General features: G+C 42.8%; 1 protein-coding gene and 1 long non-coding RNA gene across 2 annotated transcripts in view; one reads left to right on the top strand and one right to left on the bottom strand.

Annotated features, from left to right (window-relative positions):
- Nucleotides 1–23,239, bottom strand: part of LOC123622671 — a 179,036-nt gene that overhangs the window by 48,476 nt on the left and 107,321 nt on the right. The gene's annotated exons all lie outside the window — the stretch shown is intronic.
- LOC123622663 (aromatase) overlaps nt 1–23,239 on the top strand; it is a 117,764-nt gene that overhangs the window by 88,818 nt on the left and 5,707 nt on the right. Inside the window, exons 3-6 of the mRNA XM_045529209.1 lie at nt 3,887–4,037; nt 12,155–12,309; nt 17,430–17,606; nt 20,175–20,289. Of these exons, the coding sequence (XP_045385165.1) occupies nt 3,887–4,037; nt 12,155–12,309; nt 17,430–17,606; nt 20,175–20,289 (598 nt within the window). The remainder of the gene's footprint in view (nt 1–3,886; nt 4,038–12,154; nt 12,310–17,429; nt 17,607–20,174; nt 20,290–23,239) is intronic.

Genomic DNA, 23,239 nt, shown 5'->3' with positions numbered 1-23,239 from the left:
AAGCCACAGATCTGAGCCTGACACCTTCATCTGATAGAAGGGGAAGCTAGGACTCAGAGAGGTGATCTGCTTGGCCCAGGAGAAGCGTTATGGCCAGTCTGAGAAGCCACTGGAGTTCAAACTCCTCATTGCACAAGTGAGGGGCTACAGCCCAGAGAAGGGAACTTGGCTTGTCAGCTTCCCAGCTAGAAGGGAAGTGGGAGTGCAGGGGGACACGAGGAAGTCCTGAAGCCCAAGCTGAGCATTCTGCTAGCCAGGGAGTTTCTAGTTTCATGCTTTCCCTTTGAAAGCATAAGGTCTGCTTAGAATCCTCTAGGGGCACAGACTGCAAGGTCCTGTGGGTACTGGTTGGGGGTGGGAAGATGAGAAAATTGGCCTTGTTAGGGTGGTTCTTGATCAGTAAGACTCCTGAACTCCTGCCGGCCCCCTTCAATCAATGGTTGTCTGGGTTCTTGGTGTTAGAGGTTTGGGGGAAGCTCATGGTCAGAGAAAGTCAAAGGGCGTTGAGAAGATGTAATGATGAAAAGCCCTTAAGTAAGTTATAGTTTACAAAGTGGTTTTGTGCCCATTCTCTCTGGTGAGGTTAGTGTATTTATGCCTATTTCGTAGGTGAAAAAACTGAGACTCCAAGGCAGTAGATGTCATGCAGCTAGTGAGTGGTGAAACCGGGGCTCATATCCAAGCTTCTTCAATCCACATTCACTGAGAAGCTCTGCTGTATCGGGTGCTTGGGGGTTGGGGGACGGTGGCGTGCAAAGAGGAAAGAGATGTGCCTGCCCTGGGGGGATTACCTCAAAGTGGCAAAGACATGAAAGGCAGGGGCACTCATGGGCAGATGACTTACTGCCAGGGAGAGGGCTCTGAAAGTCTAGGGGAGGGAAGAGTCATTCCCATGGGGTTTTTTGTAAACTTCAGTTTTGAGAAATTGCCCCCAGTCCACTGATCTGTGTCCAGGACTCACAGTTGCCTGACACCTGGCAGCTCTCCCTTCTGCGAGGACACACAGCCACCCCCAACCTTGAACAGGGGCTCTTCTCCCTCCAGGTGCTGCACTCTGCCCTGGCTGCCACATCCCAGCGCAGGGCACTGGGAAAAGGACACAACAACACGTTCCTCTTTCTTCCCATTAGGAAAATGTTTCAAAGAAAGCAGTGTGATGATAAATTTGCTATCACAGTCCGGCACAAGAAATGGGATGTTAGCCACATTCTAGAAACTCCACGTGTGCCTTTTCAATCACTACACTTTCCTGGATTTCGTGACTACCATTCCTTGCTTTTTTGTAGTTTTGCCAACTAATTTCACATCCCCAGACAATATAGGTTAATTTTGCCTGGTTTTAAACGTTTTTTGCAATTGAATCATACGTTTTTTATTCTATCTTGCCTCTTTTACTCAATATTATGTTTCTAAGATTCATCCACATTATAGCATGCAGCCGTAGTTCATTTGCAGTGCCATATTGTATTGAGTTACATGAACGTCTCATGGTTTAAATGCCATTTCTTCTGTTGATAGACATTTGGGGTGTCTCTAGTTTGGGGCTATCTTGGACAGGACTGCTGCAAACGTATGTGTGCACAGGTTTCTCCGGGGTGTATACCTCGGAGTGGAATGCAACAGCTTCTTGATTAGGACCGCTGCTGAGAGGTCCCAGCTGTTGGCTCCAAGGAGGCTGTGTCCACACAAAAATGCAGTGGAGTATTTACTGCTTCTCTTAGGCTCAGCAATCAATCATTGCATGCCCAAATAAGCATTCCCCAATCTGAGAAGTAAAGAGCAGCTTAATGTGGATACAACCAGAATATTTCCCTAATATTTTACCAAAGTGTCTAGAGCATTCTTCTCTCTAGCTGGGGGGTATAAGATATACATGTAAATGAAAAGATTACATTGAGTTAGAATTATTTGATCTTGTAATTTTTTTTTTTACATATTCTCCTGCCCTAGGAACTCTGATGGGGACCATTATACTTATGATAACATTTCCAGTCCCTAATTTGAAGCTAGTGTCTATACTTAGTAGGGCCTCAGTAAGTGTTTGTTGGTTGAATTAAGCTGACATACAATTGATTACTAAGGACCCAAAACTCTGGTTTTCTTCTGATTAGAACACTCAGGTTCTCATCTTAATTACAGGGTTCATCGTGATCTCCCTTTTGCAGTAGATTTCAGCTCTCTTCTTTTATATTTTAAATTTGAATAGTAGCTCTCAAATATTAAGATTTTCTACATGGCACCAAACTTAGACAAAGGATGAAAAGTGCAATCTTTTATCTGTACGTCTTTGTTCCTTGTAAGACTGGCATATTAAGTAAGTAAATGTTTATTGAATAAGCTTATTCCTAAATAACTAGATACTTGACCTCATGTGGATCAAATGTATGTTTTATGACATTTTCCAATTTTTTTATCAAAATGTAAATACAACCTAAAATACCCTAAATGAGGATGATATTTAAAACTTCATCCTTTATATTGTATGCACAAGACTAATTAATTTTTAAAATTCACTCAGGAAACATTTGTTGAGCATCTACAATGTGCCAAGCTATAAATATCCAGTGAAATATTTTATTATGCATATTTTAATTGATTAAAGGTTAGTATATCTGATGACATTTTAAGGAAATATACATTCAATCAGATCTGCTTGTGTAAATCTTTAAAAGAACTCAATGGAATTATTTTACTATGAAGTCAGTCATCTACTGCATAATGTAGTGTTTTAAAAATAATTACAAGATTAATAACCCTTTGGCAGTAATTTGGTTCTATAGATATTAACAAAGATCTTCTCTTTAAAGAGAAAAAAAGAGCTGGTAGTCTTGTTCGTATTAACTCAGCTATTGCAAAGAAAAAGACCAAACATTGTTTGCTGCATTTGGGACTAAACATCTAATTCAGATGATTCAAGCAAAAATTTACACTATCTAATTACACAACTCTTGCCCTTAGGGTGAAATTGCTGTCTCATACTGTTAGGTGTGTTTTGGCTTCAGAACTATTTCACTGACAGAATGGCATCAAAGGAGACAGATTTAGTATAACTACTACTTTATAATATAATTTCCTAAAACCATTTCAAAACATTTTTGTCTAAATTTTTACCACGACCAGTAAAATCAAGCTACCAAGTTTGTTCTCTGAGGCAAACAACATCAAATTCCCTAGTCGTTCCCTGGATTCGTGTTCCTTACAAATTCTGCCATCCTATGCATAAGCAATGACTCGAGTGACCACTGCTCCTGACTAAAACTAGATCATGGGACTCGAGTCTAGACACTGAGCAGACTCATTGTCTAATTCCTCAATTCTTAGCTTCATTTTGTTTGATGAGATTTAGCTTAAGAGTTTTCCTTTCTTAAACTGAGTCCTTTTTAAGAGAAAAAGAGAAATGCATGTTCTGAGTTTTAGAGGATTCCTCCAAAACTACAGCCTAGTTCTAACTCACCCATTCTGTCAGCTGGGGCACTGAAACCAAAAATTTTCAGCCAAAACCAGGCAGCCAAACAGATCTGTCAGCTTGTCACCAGATGGATGGATTGACTTGTGTTTGAAACTCATTGATGCTGGCTAGCATGGCAAGAAATTAGCACACATAGCCCAGTTCTTCCAGATGCAAATGATTGAGACCAAACAGAAGGAGGAGAGCGTGGATTGGATACTGGACTACTTTTTACCCATGGAGGAGCGAAGAGCCTCACGTTGCTCGTGTTTTGTTTTGTTTTAAATCACTTTATTATTATTATTATTATTATTCTGACGTACATCAGAAGATGTAAAGAGCATTTAGATATAAACGAACCAAAACAGTAGCAACTCGAAGCAGTTGCTGTTTTTGGTGTGGCTAACGTGCTGGTTGCGGATCTGATGCCTTTCCCAGGTCCCGGCTACTGTATGGGCATCGGGCCGCTCATCTCCCACGGCAGATTCCTGTGGATGGGCATCGGCAGCGCCTGCAACTACTACAACAAGATGTACGGAGAATTCATGCGAGTCTGGATAAGCGGAGAGGAAACGCTCATTATCAGCAAGTGAGTCTGTTCATAATCGGAGATACATTTTTTGAATTGAGGCTGGAGTTTAAAAAAAAAGTGATTTTGGTATCTTGATGTCCTTGTTTGTAAGACTACATTTTTCCTGCAGAAATGAAGGTGAGTGATTCCCAGGTAAAAATCTAACATTGCAGACAGAATAATTGGGTTTTGTTTGAATCGAAGCCAGAGAGGTACATGGATAAAGAACTCTGGAAAGTTGGGAAATTATTCAAAATCTCTGTGAGCAGTGAATGTGGAAACTTAGCATCCAGATAATTTGATTTTGGCAAAACATATTTTAAGGAGAGGCATTATCTTTTCTGCTTTTCTAAGATTTTGGTCTTTTCTACAAGTGAACATCAAAAAGAACAAAACAAAACAAACCTGTAAAAACCCAAAATAAAACCTGAGACAAAGGTATCTGACTAGCAATTTGCCAATGTGCTCTAATGCCAGGCGACTCAGCACCTGTAAAAGGGCAGACAGTAGAAAAAGAAACCATTCGTGTGCTGCTCTTGCATTTATGACTGCAGGCCAGTGTCCCCACTGAGTGGTCTTAAACAAATAAATCAGGAACAATATTGCCCATTACAGAAATGATGTCCTCTCTCTCTGCACTGCTTTATTTTCTGGAAAACTAGCAGATTGAATTCACTCCAGGGTTCATCAAATATGCATTGACTATGGAGAACTAGCATTGTGAAATACTAGTTTTTTTGTTTATGGGCCTTAGAAAATGGAGAATTTCCAAGAGGGCATATTTCACTAGACTTTCAGCTGTTTTTACTAGACTTTTAGCAAAGTTGTCGCCGACACTGTCTCGTTAATAAATTTTTATATTTGTAATCCCTGACAGAGCTTTACCCACAGACTAAAGCTGACCAGGGTGTCTTACTGATTTGTTGGGATTATTTGTTCAGATATATAGACTGTCACTCAGAAGTAAGTGCAGCATTTCTGGAAACTTCATTAATTTTTTCAGACCAAGATTACATTTAGCATTTCGTAAACTACCATGGTATCCTCAAGGCCCAATTCATTGAAGCAAATATTGAAAGAAGGGAGAGGGGAGAAAAATGTGTTCTAAATACTTCCAAATATTTCAGACTATCCAGGAATGTTATTTTGGATCTATCCAATACCTCCATTTTTCCTTGGGCTTTTCCTGGTTCATTCAGTTTGGTGTTGTAGCACTTTCAAGAGTAGCTAAGGCCGACGACATTTATACAACTAAACATAAACGGCTTCAGGTGGGCATGTCACTTTATTAGGTTCCCTCCGAAATGCTCCTTGCAGTGGTTCTCAAAGTGTGGTCCTTCCACAAGCAGCATCAACAAACATGGGGACGTCTCAGAAATGCACATTCTTGGGCCCCACCCTGAGCAACTGAATAAGAAAGCCTGGGTAGGACCCCCACAGTCTGCGGTTTAACAAGCTCTCCAGGTGATTCTGATGTATGCTCAAGTTTGAGAGCCACTGCTCTAAGGACTAGATCATAATTACTCTGATTTTACTTCTCCTGATCTACTGAGCCCTGATCAGCCAAATTTAAGTGAATTTGATATGTTCTCATTTTAAAAATGGATACTCTATCACTTTTACAACTGACTATGGTCTCATGAACGTCCTGGAACTGATGACATTGGGTTTGGGGGATTGGAACATTCGTTCCTGCTGTTTCATTCCTCGGCACAGAAGCTGCCTTCCAGCCCTCCTCAACCTGGTGTCTGCCTTCCCTGTCACCTGTTCCTCTCAGCAGACAGGTGAAGTAACCCTCAGGATATTTATCCGACAGGATATCTACCTGCAGTTCAGGATCTAGAGCGGTGGTTCTCACCCTGGCTGCACAGTAGAGTTCCCAAGGGAGCTTTTAAAATCCCTGCTGCCCAGGCCACACCCCAACTTTTAGATCAGAATCTCTGGGGGTGGGACCCAGGCATCAGGAGCGTTTAAAGTTCCCTAGGTGATTCCAGAGTGCTGCACAGCTCAAGGACCTCCCATCTAGAGAGAAGGAAGGAGAAGAAGCTTCTGGGGCAGGAGGGCCTCTCCCTGGGGTTAGGGGAAGCAGCTAAGCAGGGAGGCAGTGGTTTTGTCTTAAGGTACAACCCCCGAGACTAGCTAAGGTGGTGCTATAAGACTAGAATTGCAGTGAAGAATGGCAGATTTGAGAAAGGGCCCGAGTACCAGGACAGAAATCCCTCTTGGATACTGGCTACTTACATACTGGATCCTTAGGTCACCAGATAAATTCCCTGGATGCCCAAAGACAATTCCTGAAGTAGGATCCTTGTCACAGTCAGGGTGGCCTCTGACCACTCGGCCTGTCTTAATTAGGAAAGTGACTTCAGTGACCCTGACGAGTCAGGTGCTGGTCCATGTTAAGATGCGGACAACCCACCCGCCCTTCCCCCAGCCCTCCCAGTGCCCTCCGTGTCCTGTCCTCTCAGGCTTTTCACTTGTCGGAGCCTTTGTGTTCTCCTTAATTGCCTCTGAGCTGCTCAATTTTGCTGTTAAAGGCTGAGCACCCCGCGGGAATAGGACATGTTTGTCCCCATCTCCTTTCCTTGCCTGCTCTTCACGTCCCTTCCAGAACTACCCGTACCTCTTGAAAAGACCCCACTGGACCTCAGAAAAGCTTTTTCTTTTGATTTGAATAGTTTGCCAGATTTCTTTTTCTTTTGAGAAGTTTGAGGGCTATAGTCATTACAACTGTGGAGAGATTATGATCCAACTTTTCCAACTAGCTTCGTCCCAAAGTGGTGGGGACTGCAGAACTTCAGGGGAGGAAATAGGGCCTGAGTGCTGCTGGGATGCCACGAGACCCACTTGGGGGCTCTGAGGCAAGGTCCATCTGGTCAGCTTGTGCACATATGCACTTCCTCCAGGCAGCTACACACTGAATTAATCTACAGCTGCTGTGTGTGACACCTCATGTCCATTATATGTGTATATATTACCCATATATTTTGTCATGAGTACAAAAAAAAGAATTCAAGTAGCATCCATAAAGAGGAATTAGCAATTAACATGCTAATTAGGGCTATATTTGCATATGTTAGCAATGAACATACTAATTAGGGTTATATTTGCACATCTGTCTTAATCATGTGGAAATTTACAGGGGATTCATTCATTTATTCTTTCAACATACATTGAGAATTTATTATGTACTAAGCATAGATATTCTAAGTTATAATAGTCATTATTGGCTTTCCATTCATTCATTAAACGAATATTTATTGAGAACTTACTATGCACATCAGATATCATTCTAGGCTCTGGGAATACAGCAATGAACGAATCAGCCAATAATTCCCTACCCTCATGGAGCAATATATTGTTATTATGCTAACAATAAACAAGTAAAATATATAGTATATTATGGGAGTGACAAACTCTCTCAGTTTGCCTGGGACCAGAGGGTTTCCCAGGATGTGGGACTTTCCTTGCTGAAACTGGAACAGTCCTGGGCAAAGCAGGATAGTTGGTCACACTATTATCAGATATACACGTGCTATCTAGCAAAAAAGCAGGGAAGGATGAGGACCAGTTGTAGGGAGGGGGATACTGTTGTAAACAGGTGGCTCAGGCAGGCCTCACTGAAAAGAGAGCATTTGAATAAAGACCAAAGGGACATGGGTACGGGAGCCATGCAGTGATCTGGAGGAAAAGCATTCTAGTCTGAAATGTTCAAGGAACAGCAAGGATACCAGGGTGGCTGAGTGGAAGGATAGTGGAGATGAGATTAGAGCATAATGGGGTACCAAATCATGCCAGGCCTTGTGGGCCAGTGTGACAACTCTGGCTTTTACCCTGCATGAGCTGGGAAGCCGTTGCAGAATCTGTGCGGAGGAGTAGCACGCCTGACTCGCTCACGTTGCTGCAGATGATGGTTGCTGTGCTGAGAACAGGTGTAAGGGACGAGGGATGAGGGCAGAGAGACCAGTTAGGCAAGAGATGACAATGGCCAGTTCAGGTGGGCATCAGTAGAGGTGATAAGATGATGAGGTGAAATTCTGGGCATGTTTTGAAAGTAAAGCCAACAGGACTTGCTGACACATTACATGTTGGGTGTGAGAGAATAAAAGAGTCAAGGTGCTGCCCCATTTTTGCCTGGAACACCTGGATGAATGAGGACATCATTTCCTGAGATATGGTTCGGGAAGGGGAGAGATCGGGATTCCATTTCAGACATGTCAGATTTGACGCGCCTGGTACACATCTCAGTGGGATGCCGGGTAGGGAGGACTGAGCCCGGAGACCCTCCAGTTGCCGTGGTCATAAACTACCAGAGGAGATTGAGAAGGGATAGCCAGATGGAGAAGGGAAAAGCAGGTGAAGAATTCACATCCAGGGAGAAGGAAATTGTGATCCATGTCAAATACTGCAGACAGGCCAAGTGAGTGCTTGGAGACTTGAGTATTGCATTTAGCAACAGGGAAGTCAGGGGTGATTTTGACAAGAGCAGTTTCAGCAGAGTGGTTGGAGCAAAAGTCTGACCAGAGAAGGTCATGGGGGGAGAAGAATCAGAGGCAGCAAGTGTAGATGACACTTCCAAGGAGTTTTCCATAAAGGAAGCAGAAGTGGGCCAGTAGCAGAGAGAGACGGGTGGCCAAAGGAGTTATGACTCTTAAAACAAGAGAAATTCCAGCGTGTGAGTTGTGGTGGGAGTGGTCAAATATAGAGGAATTGTTAACACAGGAGAAAGAAGGGGTGTACGAGGTGAGATGTGAAGAAGTCCCAGGGGACAAGTGGTGGCAGGGCTTGGCCTTGAATAGGGACGTGGAAGTTTATCCATAGTCACCAGAGGGAAGATTGAATATATGAGTGCAGATCCTGGTGGTTGGGGCTTGTGAAGGTTCTCTTGTAGTTGTTTCCATTTTCTCAGGTAAATAGAACTAAGGTCTTCAGCTGAGCCTGAGTGGGGAGGCTATAATAGTCATCTAGAAGAGTGAGTGAGTGAATGGACTAGGGAAATGCAGTAGAATTGCCAGCTGCACTAAGGGCCCACTTGAATTTAACTGAGACCTGTCGGGTGTGTGTGTGTGTGTGTGTGTGCGCGTGTGCACGCTTGCACGCACATGTGCACGTGTGTGGTTTTTCTTTTTTTTCTTCCCAGCCCAATTCAGTTGCCAGGTGCAAACACAGAATAAGCTAAAAGTTGGATTTAGCCGGAGTGGGGGTTTTACCAGGCAACCATGACAAAGTAAGGACAGGGTCAAGGGGGTCGAGGATGCAGGGAAGGGTATTTTAATTTGCACGGTGGCGGAGCCAGGTCTGTCTTGACTGCCAGGAGGGGCTCCAGGCTGGAGTCCCTAGCTCTTCACCACTCTTTTCTTCTTCGCTTTCTCGATTTACTCTGGTTACATAAATCCAGCCTAATTTTGGTAAGTGACCTTGTTTTAAATTGCTCTTCTGTGGCCAGTCACACTTGCTATATATCACTTCTGCCCCTGCCTGGATGGCCTTGTCCTTTGCCAAGTCTGAACCTCGGACTCAAAATAGCTGAGTTGTTGGCGCCCCCTAAAGGACACATGGATTTTTGATGTTCGCTCATTATTAACTGGCAAACATTTAGTTGGATTTATTTCATGTTTGGAGTTTCTTATGCTCTTATTTTAATTGATTGCCAGTTCCTTAAAGGAAATGGACAGGCCAATTTGATTAGTGCCACGTACAAAAGCCCTAGGAGTCAAAGCAGAAAAATGGTCTTCTGCTTGTCCTGTCAATACTTAAAAATTTTAGATATGAGTTTGTGAACAAAGAATATATAAATTACTTACATTGTGCTTGTGGGGAGAGGGCTCTGCGGCCGGTGAGGGTGAGACGAGCAGCAGCAGGTAGATAAGACGTACACTTTATTGTCGGGGATGCAGCCACGGCAAGAACATGGTGAGCGCTTATATAAGCCTCGGAACAACAGTAGCAACATACCAAGCAAAGGCGTGATCACATGGGTTTTACATACGAGGTGACATCATGGTTACATAAGCACTGACTCATGCCTCACTGCAAGGCCAGCGGATGACAAGCTGGCAGTCATTTCAGTTTGGCGTAAGAAACTTATTGCCTATACAAATGGATTTCCCCTACACTGCACCCCCTAAGTAATAGGTTTTGCCGCTGACCCACGGGCCCATAGGGAGGCCCATTGGGCGCAAAGGCCACAATAACAATACAGAGAACAGCATAGTATTACCAGACTACAGTAAACAGCTCCTAACACTAAAAGGGTCCAACGACAGGACGACGAGAGGCATCCCCACCATTGTTCTAATGGGTCTCCAGTTAGTTGTTGGATGGCCTGTACCTCACTGTCGACGCTCTTCAAGAGGAGGAGGAGATATCTCCCGGTGATCAGGTACATACACAGCATTCACTATGTCTGACTGCGCATGTGCCCCCTGGGGCTGCAGTAAGGAGATCAGGGTCATGTGGTTTTGCAAAGCCACCTTTCTCATCTGGGTGACCACATCCATCCAAAGGGTCAAGGCCTGCCTGGTTTGATTCAGGGCCAAGCAGTATGCTCCACCAGGGCGTTCACTTCTATCTCTACCTTAATGGCTCCACCGGCAGGGAAAAAGATGGTTACCGGGTAGAACCACCATGGAGTCCATTTCACCCGATGGCAGCTGGAGAGCACAGCATCCCAATTATGTGGTTTCTCAATAAAGGTGGGAGGACCTTCCCTTGGACCTATCACCATCCCCAAGTGCACCTTGAGTGCACCTCCCCGTCCAATGAGCCAGAAGATAAAGCCACCCATACCGGGCTGTGCCCTACCAGCCAACCTTGGGCTTTCCATGTAGGTAACCAGACAGTGAGACCCTTAAAAAATGGCCCAACTAGCAGTGCAGACATGTGAAAGGGACGGCTCATGCATGACCACAATCTACACAGCATGCAATTCAGCCCATTGGCTGCTCTGTCCCTGCCTCGTTTCAAACCAAATTTCATCATGATCCAACTGGACCACCACTGCCATCCATTGGGCTGAGGGGTCAGGTCCACCACATAGTGCTACTGCCCAAGCACCAAAGTCAATTGATCCATCAGATCCAGTAGGACGGTAAAAGTCATCCATTTAGGAACCAAGCATTAACTTTGAGAGAGAAGAACAAGACTTAGGACAGTTTCTCCAACCCAGTTTGAGAACTAGTTGCATATACTATATAGTAGCCACTTCCAATATTTGAGGGTTATGTGTTCTGAAACCCTTCATAGTAGGAGAATTTGCTGTTGAGAAACAAAATTTCAGTGGAGAAGTGGGGAGGGAAGACCAAAGTGGCAGTGAGTATACAAAAATTTGTATAAATATAATGTTCATGAAAGGTAAAAATATCTGAAATCAAGATAATTACCAATGCCATCTTATGCTCCTGAATTTGCACTATTGAGTACCATGCACTTGTCACATCCTATATCATGGGAGAACTGGTAACCCTGGAGACCCTGATGAGTCATGATAGAGTATAGAGCACCACGACAGCCTCTCTTATGACCACAGTAAACCTTCCATGCCGCCTAGCTAGGCCCTGGTCAAGCCCAGGGCCAGAGGAAGTACCCAAGGAGATCTCCTTCAAGCCCAGAATGATATGCCACTGGAAGGTCCAGGCCTGATCAGAGACTCTGTGGGATGGGTGATACTAGGCAGAATGATTGTTGGTTCCAAACTAACAAAGGAAGACTTCAGCAATTCCAGCAACTCCTGATTCTGTGGCTCACTCTGGGTGGCACCTGGGGCTGAAGGCCCTCCTGACTCTGGTGGTGTGAAGGGTTCAGCTTCTTAATAGCCTTGCAGCTCTGACCCCAGTCGTGGATAGTATTTTGGTGACTTGAGGCTACATAAAAAAGAGAAATAAGGAATGGTGTGTGTGTGTGTGTGTGTTTTCTATCTTTTGTGATGTTCAGAGATTCATTAGCCAGAAATGATTCAATTGGAGAAGGATGTTCTCATACTAGCAGAAGTGCTTATCCAATCTGAATACTGGAAACCATGCATTGCATTTGCATCAACATGCATTTACTAAGAGAGTGACCTCAGAGTCAAACGCATTATTACATGAGCTCTCCTGACCCTTAGAAATTAACACCAAGGTTTTCTTTCTTTTCAGGTCCTCAAGTATGTTCCATATAATGAAGCACAGTCACTACAGTTCCCGATTTGGCAGCAAACTTGGGTTGCAGCGTATCGGTATGCATGAGAATGGCCTCATATTTAACAACAATCCGGCCCTCTGGAAAGCAATTCGACCTTTCTTTATAAAAGGTGAGCAGGTACCTGGCTACATTCTTCTTCTTCTTCTTCTTCTCCTTCTCCTTCTCCTTCTCCTTCTCCTTCTCCTTCTCCCTCTCCCTCCCCCTCCCCCTCCCCCCTCCTCCTCCCCCTCCTCCTCCTCCTTCTTCTTCTTCTTCCTCTTTTTTTTTTCACTATGAATGTACCTTTTTTTGAACTCATATTTTAAATTCTGCTGTATCGCAGTCTTGACATAATAATAGCAGGAGAAAGAGCTAACATTCATTATACCTTTATTGCTTTATTGTATAGTAGGCTCCGTTCCAAGCACTTGATATTTTAATCCCACAGCAACCCCATATGGTAAATGCTCTTATTTACACTTTAAAGATGAGAAAACTAAGGCATTAGGAAGTTAAGTAACTTCCCTAAGGTCCCAGAATTAGTAAACAGCAGCCCAGGGTACAACCCCAGAGACTACGTTTTTTTAGCCACCACAAATTTTTTTTCTTCCTGTTGATGTAAGAAGCAATTTTATGGATGTAAAGAAGAGAGGAATCTGTGTGCTTAGGGCCATTTCAATTAAGAATTTAGTATGTCACACATATGTTCTATCCAAACATGGCCAAATGACGTGTCAGCCTAGATGTCTTAGCAGAAAGCAATTTGTGAATGAAATTAGAAAACTTTAGAACTGGGAAGAACAATTTATGCTGTCTCATCTAGCCTCTGAGTTCTATAGTTGAGGAAATACAGTTCTAGAAAGGTTGTGATTTTCTCCCAGGCAACATAGTGAATAATGGATGAGCTGTGACCCAATTCCAAGCCATCTAATATGGTAATCTCCCCCCTTTACCATATCAAGCTGGAGATGAAGCTGTTGGCGGATACACATGACCGGCCTTTGACATTAACATCAAGCATCAAGAAAGATAATAGTGCCCCGGAAACCTTGCTGGTAGTGGAATCTGGGGCTAGAGGGACTTTGTGTCTGAGCCTGTCCCTGAATGTTCTTCCCTCCAGCCAGCCCATGCAGTGAGCCTCGCCACCTCCTGTGTGGCTGCTAAGACAGGGAGAGCCACGCCAGTGCCTGCCCCTCACCAAGACTCAGCACAGCGCTGTTGGGAACCCCAGTGTATTATTTTCCTGTTGCTGCTGCAGCAAATAACCACAAACTAAGTGGCTTAAAACAACACATTTATTATCGTACAGTTCTGTAGGTACAAAGTCTGACCTGGGTCTCAACAGGCTAAAATCAAAGTGTCAGCAAAGTGTCTGCTATTTTCCTTTCCTGAGTCTCTAGGGGTGAATCTCTTCCCTTGCCTTTTCCAGCTTCTAAGCCACCCACATTCCTTGGCTTGTGGCCCTCCCCTCTGCCTTCAAAGCCAGCAACAGTGGGCCAAGTCCTTTTCACATCACCTCCCTCTGACCCTCCTCCGTCATCACATCTCTCTCTGACTTTGGCCTCAGCTGGAAAAGGCCTTGCTTTTAAGGACTCATGTTATTAGATTGGGCCCACCCAGGCAATCCACAGTCATCTCCCCATCTCAAAGTCCATAACCTTAATTATGTCTGCCAAGTCCCTTTTTCCATGTAAGGCAACATATTAACAGGTTCCAGTGATTAGGACCCAGACAATTGGGGGAGGGGCTATTATTCTGCCTACCACTCATATTGGGGAAGATCAATCTCCTTAATTCCTTACAAAATTGCAGAATGGATTAATGGAAAAAAGTATAGGACTCAGGGTTGTAGGTTGTGGGTTCAAGTCCCAGCGCTGCCCCTTACTAGCTATATAACCTTGGGCAAGTCACTTAGCCTCCCTGAGCTTCAGTTCCCTTAGCCACCAAAGGTGATAAATATTATAAAACTTGTACTCTAGGGCTATTGTAAAGAACAAATGAAATAATGCTGTAAGATCCCATAGAAATGTGAGTGTCATTTTACTTTGTCATTGGGCTCAGGTGCATTAGGAATATGTGAACTAGTATTTAAGAACTAAATACTAGTTAACTAGTGAACTTTCACATACCAATATCCTCCCTGACTGACGTGCAAGAGCTAATAGAATCCCTAAGTTCATTCATTTGTCTAACAAACTACTGTTTTCATCATTGAACTAGACGCCAAGATACAAAAACAACAAGACACAGTCCCTGCCCTCAAGGCACTTACATTGGTGGGGGGAGGTGCAGGGAACTGAACTGGGAAGGCAAAGACCAGCACATCACCAAATAGCATCGCAGGGGTGGTACCGTGAGAGGTGTGCACAGAGCAATATAGAGACCAATGGACCATCTTAAGCACACTGAGGGGTCAGGGGAGACATTTCAGAGGAGTGGTTGCTTACAGTGAGTTTTGAAAGAAAGTAAAAGCGACCTAATTAAGAAAGTGTGATGAAGAAGGACATTCCCAGAGTAAAGAACAGGATATTCAAAAAGGCAGAGAAGGATAGATCAACATGTCTTGTCCAGGGTCCTGACAGTAGGCCCTTGTACCTGCGAAGCCAAGGAGTTGAGCTTACCTCAAAAGCTATGGGGAATCACTAAAGATTTTCAGCAGAATGACATGAATGTGTTTGTGTTACCTCAAACTCCTGGGCTTAAGCAATCCTACTGCCTCAGCCTCCCGAGTAGCTGGGACTACAGGCATGTGCCACCATGCCCGGCTAATTTTTTCTATATATATTTTTAGTTGGCCAGATAATTTCTTTCTATTTTTAGTAGAGATGGGGTCTCACTCTTGCTCAGGCTGGTCTCGAACTCCTGACCTCGAGCGATCCACCCGCCTCGGCCTCCCAGAGTGCTAGGATTACAGGCGTGAGCCACCTCGCCTGGCCTCTCCTTGTGACTTTTTAAAATATTAGCCCTGTATGTGGAAGATCAAATTTTCTAATAAAAATGCTACAGAACTGGACCCAAATTAAATGTCAAAAATGGGGGGCTCGTTGCTTCTCAAAAGTTCAGTGTAGTATTTGACGTTTCTATAATCAGTCAGAGTCCTAAACATTTCTTGATGGGTTTCCTTATAGACTTAGGCTCCTTATTGGTTTTCTGGGTATAGTAGAAAGTTTGGGACAGGTTTTGGTATCTTAATCAGTACCATTAATGCAAGTATTGACTTACTGGGTGTGTCTGTGGAGAAATAGTGCAATTTAGGCAATGGCCCATCTTGGGAGATGGGGAGGGGAAGGGAGTGAAGAAACAGTATGTGCTTCCTGAAACTGCCAAGAAAGTTTTCTAAATTGTTGGAATTTTCTGATTACTTGCTCAATTTTCTTCCTTCCTTCTTTTCTTTCTTTCTTTCTTTCTCTCTCTCTCTCTCTCTCTCTCTCTCTCTCTCTCTCTCTTTCTTTCTTTCTTTCTTTCTTTCTTTCTTTCTTTCTTCTTCTTCTTCTTTTTTTTTACACAGGGTCTTACTCTGTTGCCCTGGCTAGAGTGCAGTGGCATAGCTCACTGCAACCTCAAACTCCTGGGTTCAAGCGATCCTCCTGCCTGAGTCTCCTGAGTAACTAGAATGATAGCATGTACCACCACACCTGGCTAATTTTTCAACTTTTTGTAGAAATAGGGTCTTGTTCTTGCTCAGGCTGGTCTTGAACTCCTGACTTCAAGCAGTCCTTCCACCTCAGCCTCCCAAAGTACTAGGATTACAAACATGAGCCACCACACCCGACCTCAATTTTCTTTTGACCTCAATTGATTCTGTACTTTTTAGCACATTTTAAAAATTAAATCATGTCTACATCATACCACTGCCTATAAGCAATTATATTACATTTTGTCTGTAAGTTTGAAATGTGGCTTCAAGCTCTTATACAGGCAAACCACGCACCAGCCTGGGAGAAAACCACCAGCGACATTCTAAGCCAACCCTTCCACACAAAGGGTTGAGTCATTAAGGGATCATTTGTCCCACTTGCCCATGTGGCAGTCACCCAGAGAACAACATCTTGGCCTTTCACATCTGCCACGTTCTTCCTTGGGTCAGAAAATAAGCTCCTACCAACCTTCCTTTATATATATACGGAAATCTTAAAAGTCTAGGACCACTCCTCAGGCCTACTTTCTTATTTATAAAGTCTGCCTTCGGGCATGAGGCTTCTGTAGCATAACTGATTTTCATTTTTAAAAAGTTTTTTGAGAGAGAGGATAGTCCTCTGAAGTTATGCCTACAAAGTTCCCCAGGATTTTTCATCCCATTTCAACCACTCTGACTTTAACAGCAAGTCTAAATAACAAAAGACTTTAAAGAGAGAGATTGCCCTTAAAGGAAGTTCAAAGAAACTTAGGATAAAGAGAGAAAGGGGGACTTTTTAGGAGTTAAACCCTCAGGATAGGCCACCTACCCTCAGGACCCCCTACCCACTGCTCGGATAGTCAGGAACTGAGCAAGGGCAAGATCAGAGCCCGTTCATTCATTCATTCATTCCTCTAACAAATATGTATCCTGGGTCTCTATGTACTATTGAACTTGAAATACAATGATAATGAGTGGTTGTCATTGTCTTTAAAGAGTTCCCAGGTCAGAGGGGGAAAGACTGTTAAGCAAACAAGGAATTGCTTAGCTGTTATGCCATTGGTTGAGTAAAACAAACCTGGAAGTAGTTTGAAGAGAAATCAAAATTAAGAGAAGGGCACTTCTGGTGATTTATAAGACTAGCATTTTACACATATAACCTACAATTAAACAGGAAGGACCTTAGATTCAATGGTTAAGATCCAATTTGACTGGTTCTCTAGTAACATCCTGCCCACCTGTTGAAACATAAAATAAATATGACCCTGGCCAAATCCAAACCATCCATAGAAGGATATGTGAAAAGTTATCGATTGGTGATTTATGACCACAAGTACTAACTATTTCGTTTGCAGTCCCAAAGATGATTTGCCAGAGCATGAAGAAAAGTTCAATTTTGAATAGTTTGTTTAAAATATTTATTTATTCATTCATTTTGAACCATGAAGGTAGTCCATACGTGTAGAAAATTAGAACACAGAAAAGCATAAAAAATAGGAAAATTTCTACCAAGTTATTAAATAAAAAACTGTGGACAGTTAAGCTCCAAGCATAAAAAGCCACGATGTCCTGATTGTGTGTGTGTGTGTACTGTGGAGTTCGTGTTGGCTGATTCTCTGCTCTGTGCCCCGCAGCTCTGTCGGGTCCCTGCCTTGTTCGGATGGTGGCGATTTGCGTTGAGTCCATCATAGCGCACCTGGACAGGTTGGAGGAGGTGACCAACAAGTCAGGCTACGTTGACGTGTTGACCCTCATGCGGCGCATCATGCTGGACACCTCTAACGTGCTCTTCCTGGGGATCCCTTTGGACGGTACTGGAATTTTCATTCTTGAAACTTGACATTGTGCCCTTTATTGAACAAGGGAGCGAGAGGGGTGGCAGACTAATGGAAACACACACTGTTTCACACATTGCTCTTGGCTAAACATTGCTAACTATTCCTAAGGTTTTTTTCCCTAGCATTTATTCCTGCCTTGCTCACTTGTAAAATATAAATTTCCACAAAGTAGGGGCCGGCTTCTATTTCTTTTGGATCTCTCCTCATTGCTCTAGGAAATAGAATTCTACTCACAGTCAAAACTTAAATGTGCTCAGTTCATTTGACCATTAACACACCCTACCACCAATCAAACTGATATATTTAACTACTTCCAACCATTCTTTTGGGCATGAAATATACATACGTGCATATGTACACACATGCACACACTCCTCCCTCAAAGCTACTTAATATGAAAACTTTGACTCTGTCTATATGGTAAAAATGCCTGTAGCTGCTATGTGTCTGCTCTCTGCCAACCATTGTAAACAGTTTGCTTTATGTACACCATTGGCATTTAATACTTAGGACAACCCTGACAAGATGCCTCACTCAAAATGCTACTTTCCTCACTATGATACAGAAACGAATATTAAAACATGTGCACACGACTCTACCACCACCAAAAACCAAATATTAATCATTTGGATGAATTCCATTCTGCTGTTGACATTAAGTATGTCCAGGCTTAATGTGATTTTTTTTCCTGAATTAATTTGCAGCAGGGTTCATTGATTCATACATTCATTCAACAAGCATTTGTTGATTACTTGTTTTATGCCAGGCACTGTTTGAGGCTCTGGGGATAGAGCAGTGAACAGACAGATAAAATTCTTGCCTTTAAGGAGCTCACATTCCAGTGGGGAAACGGATGGTAAAATAAGTAACCATCTAATAAGATATTAGGCAATAATAAATGCCTTGAAGAAAAAAACAAGCAGGGAAAGAGGACAGGAAGCGAAGGAGGGGTTGGTGGGACTGGGCATGACTATCTTGGACAGAGTGGTCAGAAACGGCCTCTGCAGAGAGGACATTTGAACACAGCTCGAACGAAGGGAGGCCACGAGCCACGTACAGATGTGAGGGAAACACATTCCAGGCAGAGGAACCACGCACACTTTCAGCACTTGCTGCGGCCACCTGAGCCACGGCACATGCCGCCTGGTTTACCACATTTGGACAAACAGTCAAGCTCCCTTTCCCCTCGCTGGCTCTCATTGCCTCGCCTCCCCTGCTCCAGCTCCTCCTCCTCACAAGAGCTGTAGGAGCCTCGTCTGATCTGGGTGGGGGCCCCCACTCGCTTGGAGAATTTTTAGTCACACTCTCCTGCCCGATCCCTTTCCAGACAGGGACTCCACTGCCAGCGTGCCTGTTCTGCAGACATTGCTTCTGAAGTTAGGCAGGCACGTATTTCACAAGCCCAGGCTCCTGGCGACCCCTCTAGCCTAGATTGTTAGGTGGGATCATGTGAAGGGCGTTGTAAATCTCTCCATCATGCTGGAGCACCTGCATGACCCATGCAGAGTTACACCAATTTCCTTTCCACCAGGTCCTTGTTAAACTCTCCATTTGCCTAAGGGACCCAAAGAGGAACCGACATCGCCCTGAAGTCGGACAGAACAAGCTGCAGCCTAAGGGCCTGTCTGCCACACTGGCTGTATGGTGTTGGGCATGTTTCTTAATTTCTCCGAATTGTAGTTTTCTTCAACTGCAAAATGATGACACTATTACCCCCCCTGGCAAGATTGTAAGGATTAAATTAAAAATCTCTTTCATAAAGCACTTACCACGGCGGCTGGTATTTGGCGGTTGAAAATGTCTGTTCCCTTCCCTTTTGTGTATTGATGTGGTATAATTTGAAAAAGCAGGGGTTTCCTCTCCTCTACTATTCAATTTATTAAGAAAATATTCATTAAGAGCTGACTATGCATGTGGCTTAGGACAAGGCATTGAAGAAACTAAGATGAATTTTATACTCTGGACCGATTATAATAAATATTAAAGCCATGGGATGAGGGCTATGGAAAAAATGAACACAGCACTATGAGGTGAGAAGACAGCTAAGAGCTATTAATTAGGTGTATCATCCGAGTAGGTTGTCCACTTAATGGCTCTGCGTACCCAACACCAAATGAAGTTAAAATGAGGCTATGAGCTCCCTAATAGCCTCTGCCTTTTGTTTACCCCCCTCCCCCAGGTGCCAGAGTAAAGCCTGCAACCGCCACAATTAGTAGTCCCCTTTGTCCAGAAAAACAGGAGAGAGTCGAAGGCTTGGCCAAAGGGAGGATATGTGAGGTTCTAAACTGTGTCTCAAACACAATCTTAATGGACGACTCCTGTGTTAACCGGGCCAGGTTAGATGCCAAGCACAGTAAATTAGTGCTCGATTTGTCTAGTGGCATTCACGTGGCTAAAAAGCCCACAGAAGGTGGAACCTTGCTCAGCTTAGTTCCCAGACTGGTAGGAGAATCTATGGGGAGTGTTCTCTGCTCAGAGTACCCTTTTTAGGCTCACATTTTGCTAAATTTCTCAATTGCTCTCTTTTTCTTCCCCCGCCAGAATCTGCCATCGTGGTTAAAATCCAGGGTTATTTTGATGCGTGGCAAGCTCTTCTTCTCAAACCAGACATCTTCTTTAAGATTTCGTGGCTGTCCAGAAAGTATGAAAAGTCTGTGTAAGTAAGACACGTTTGGAAGATTTATGAGTAGAGTTGGCTTGTGTTTTTTTTCCGTGTGTCTTGGCTGTTGTTTTTGGCCTCTCTGGTAAGTTTTCTGCTCTCCAGAACCCACAGGGAGCTGTTAATTACATTTCTGATGAAACACGTCTCAGGCATCTGGCCAGACCAAAGAGTAAAGGGAGACTTTGGCCCTGCGGCTTCTCAGCAAGGAGGCTTAGTGTGTGGTCTGAAAACTTTCTCTTTGGAACGAGGACACGGCAGTATATTTTGAGTTGAAGAGAAGTGTTGGCTGGTCCTCTCATTAATATCTGTCAAAACTCTCTTTGCATAACTAGAAAAATGGATTACAGAATCAATTTATAGTTGTGTTGTTTCTGAATGAATTTAACGTAATTCAACTTGTAATAATTGACAGTAGTCTCAAAAGAATTTTTTTAATGGATATAATGAACTTCAATAAAATGTGTGATTTTTTTTTTTTTTAGTTGTTTATCTTGTGTTTTGGAGGCCCTGAAATTGCCATTGAATGGCTTTGTTTTGGTCTTAGACTAGTCCAGCAGAAAACTAGACAAAGCCTGGTGTTTAGATTGCAAGTAGCCAGTGGAAAGCCCATGAGACCTAAAGGCAGACAGTCCTAGTTTGTATCCTATCTCCACCACTCAGTAACTAAATGGCCTTTGGAGGTTATTTAAATAAAATATAACCTACCTTCTAGAATAGGGCATAGATTAATAAGATTATATATGTAGAGCAATTAGTATAGTGTATGGTATATAGTGGGCACTAAATATGTTAGTTTCCTCCTTTCCTCTGTTCATAGCTTTCTCAGATGGCCCCTCCCACCACCGCCATCTTAGGTTCTCCATCTCTAAAAGTTCCCAAACTTGTTGAAGACCCAACTTTATTCTATTTGTGGATTTTAGAATTCAGTAATATTAGTTTCTGGGGAGGAAGCCAACATGATGTTGCCTTGTATATTTTCCAGCAGTTGATGAGTATGAGGTGAATGTTTCAGACCCTTTATACATTTCATTTCATTTCCAACAGAGCTTACTGTGACTTGAATCGATTAGATAAAGGATTCCTCTCTTCACTCTGATCAGACTTGGTGGCGGTGATAGTGGTCTGAAGAGTCTTATTATATAGTTCTTGGTCATTAGTTTAGCGTTCGTCTTGGTCATTTAGCCTATAGAAACTTATTGAATTAGACAGTCTAATGGTTTCTCTGAGGTTTCTATAGAAATTAGCTCAGCAACATTCCCTCTATGTATAACATTTGCCAGTGGTCAGTGTTCTAGTTTATATCTCCTATGTCGTAAAGTAATAAAGACCCAGATAAATCTTTTAATCTTTTCCCCCTATGACCTTGCAATAATGCCAATACATTATAAAATGCTAATACATTATTAAAAAATTTAAAAAATACATTATAAAAATACATTTGCGGGAAGGATAATGAGACATCTGTTTCCACCTCTATTCAATTTTATATGTATATCTCTTTTAATTTTCAAATACTACTGCATTATTGTTCTCTAATTTTTATTGTAGCAAATTTAAGGCTTTTTCAGCCACGTAATATCTTAAATAGGTATTTGTAGGCTGGGCTGGTAACCTAGCCACCATTGTTTTGGTGCAAAATGTATCCAGCGTTCCAAACAACAGGCTGACAAATGCATTCTTGTAACACGTTTATAAGTCAGAGACTTCCTATTCCCTGAAAATTGTCATTGAACTCAATTCTCCCAGTTTTGAAGGGCATATAAATTCAGATGCATACATTAATATAGGGCCAACTTTTACTAATAACTTTAATAGGAGAGAACCCAATGGGTATTCAAGTCGGCTGATGCAAAACTGTGGATTCTGACCCAGGGAGGAAGTAAGTGCTCAGGAGTGGCTGTAGTTCCTTCAAGGAACTCTCTATGAATTTGGAGTCTAGGGTCATTCCAACACCTGGACCATTCTGGGGCTATTACTCAGATAGGAACACTATGAGCATTCTCAGCCTACTAGGAATCGGGTACTCCAGCCCAGATACTCAATTAAGTGAATAGCTGTATGTAGAAGATGCTCAATAAATATTCAGTGAATGAATGGATCAACAAGGTATGTAAGTGGCCCTGTCAAAAAGAATTTGACAAAAAGATTTATTATACATTCAATATAATACGGAATATTGTTCTCTGGGACAGGAAATAATACATTTACAATGAACACATACAGTTAAGGAGAGAGGCAGAACTAACAGGATTTAGATGCAACATGACTTTCCTAGTCATCTAGTCTGATCCCTTCATTTTTAAAAGAGGTGTAGGGCTCAGAGACTTAAAGTAGGGCACGTAGAAAGGGAATAACCTGCACTAGAACCTGACCCTCTGCCCAAGGTGCTCTTCCCTCAACCACACCATCAAAATGCATATACACATCTACGCAGCTAATCATTCATTCAACAAACATTTGCTTAGTGTTTACTACATGGCAGAAACCACAAGTTGTGAGAATAAATATCAAGAATGATAGGCAGTCACTTGAGTTTACTGTCTGGAACGGGAATCTCAAACTCAATAGTCTTCGGAGGTAGACAAATAGGAGTGGGCTGTGTGGATAAAGGACAACAGGAAACGGCGGAGCCCGGGGCAAATTGAAGAGTGCATCCCCTAGAGGACAGTTACAGGGTTTTTTTGGTTTTGTTTTTTAATGTAAACACTGTGCCTGCCAAATCAGAAATTGGAAAATATGGTTGGATTTAGCCATTGGTAGCGGTTTTTAACCATTAACTAGAAGTCACAGCTTTGATTTCCTACCAGTATCTAAAAATCTAAGTAATTCTGGTACTTTAACATGAAGCATAAGGTATATGTATTATAATTCAAGGGTATTTGTAAAGAAATAAAATAGAAATTCACTTATGCATGAGCACCAATGGCTTCAATTAAAGTAGATC

Source organism: Lemur catta, chromosome 1 (genome assembly GCF_020740605.2).
Source record: "Lemur catta isolate mLemCat1 chromosome 1, mLemCat1.pri, whole genome shotgun sequence".
NCBI lineage: Eukaryota > Metazoa > Chordata > Mammalia > Primates > Lemuridae > Lemur > Lemur catta.
This window is presented reverse-complemented; position numbering and strand designations above follow the sequence as displayed.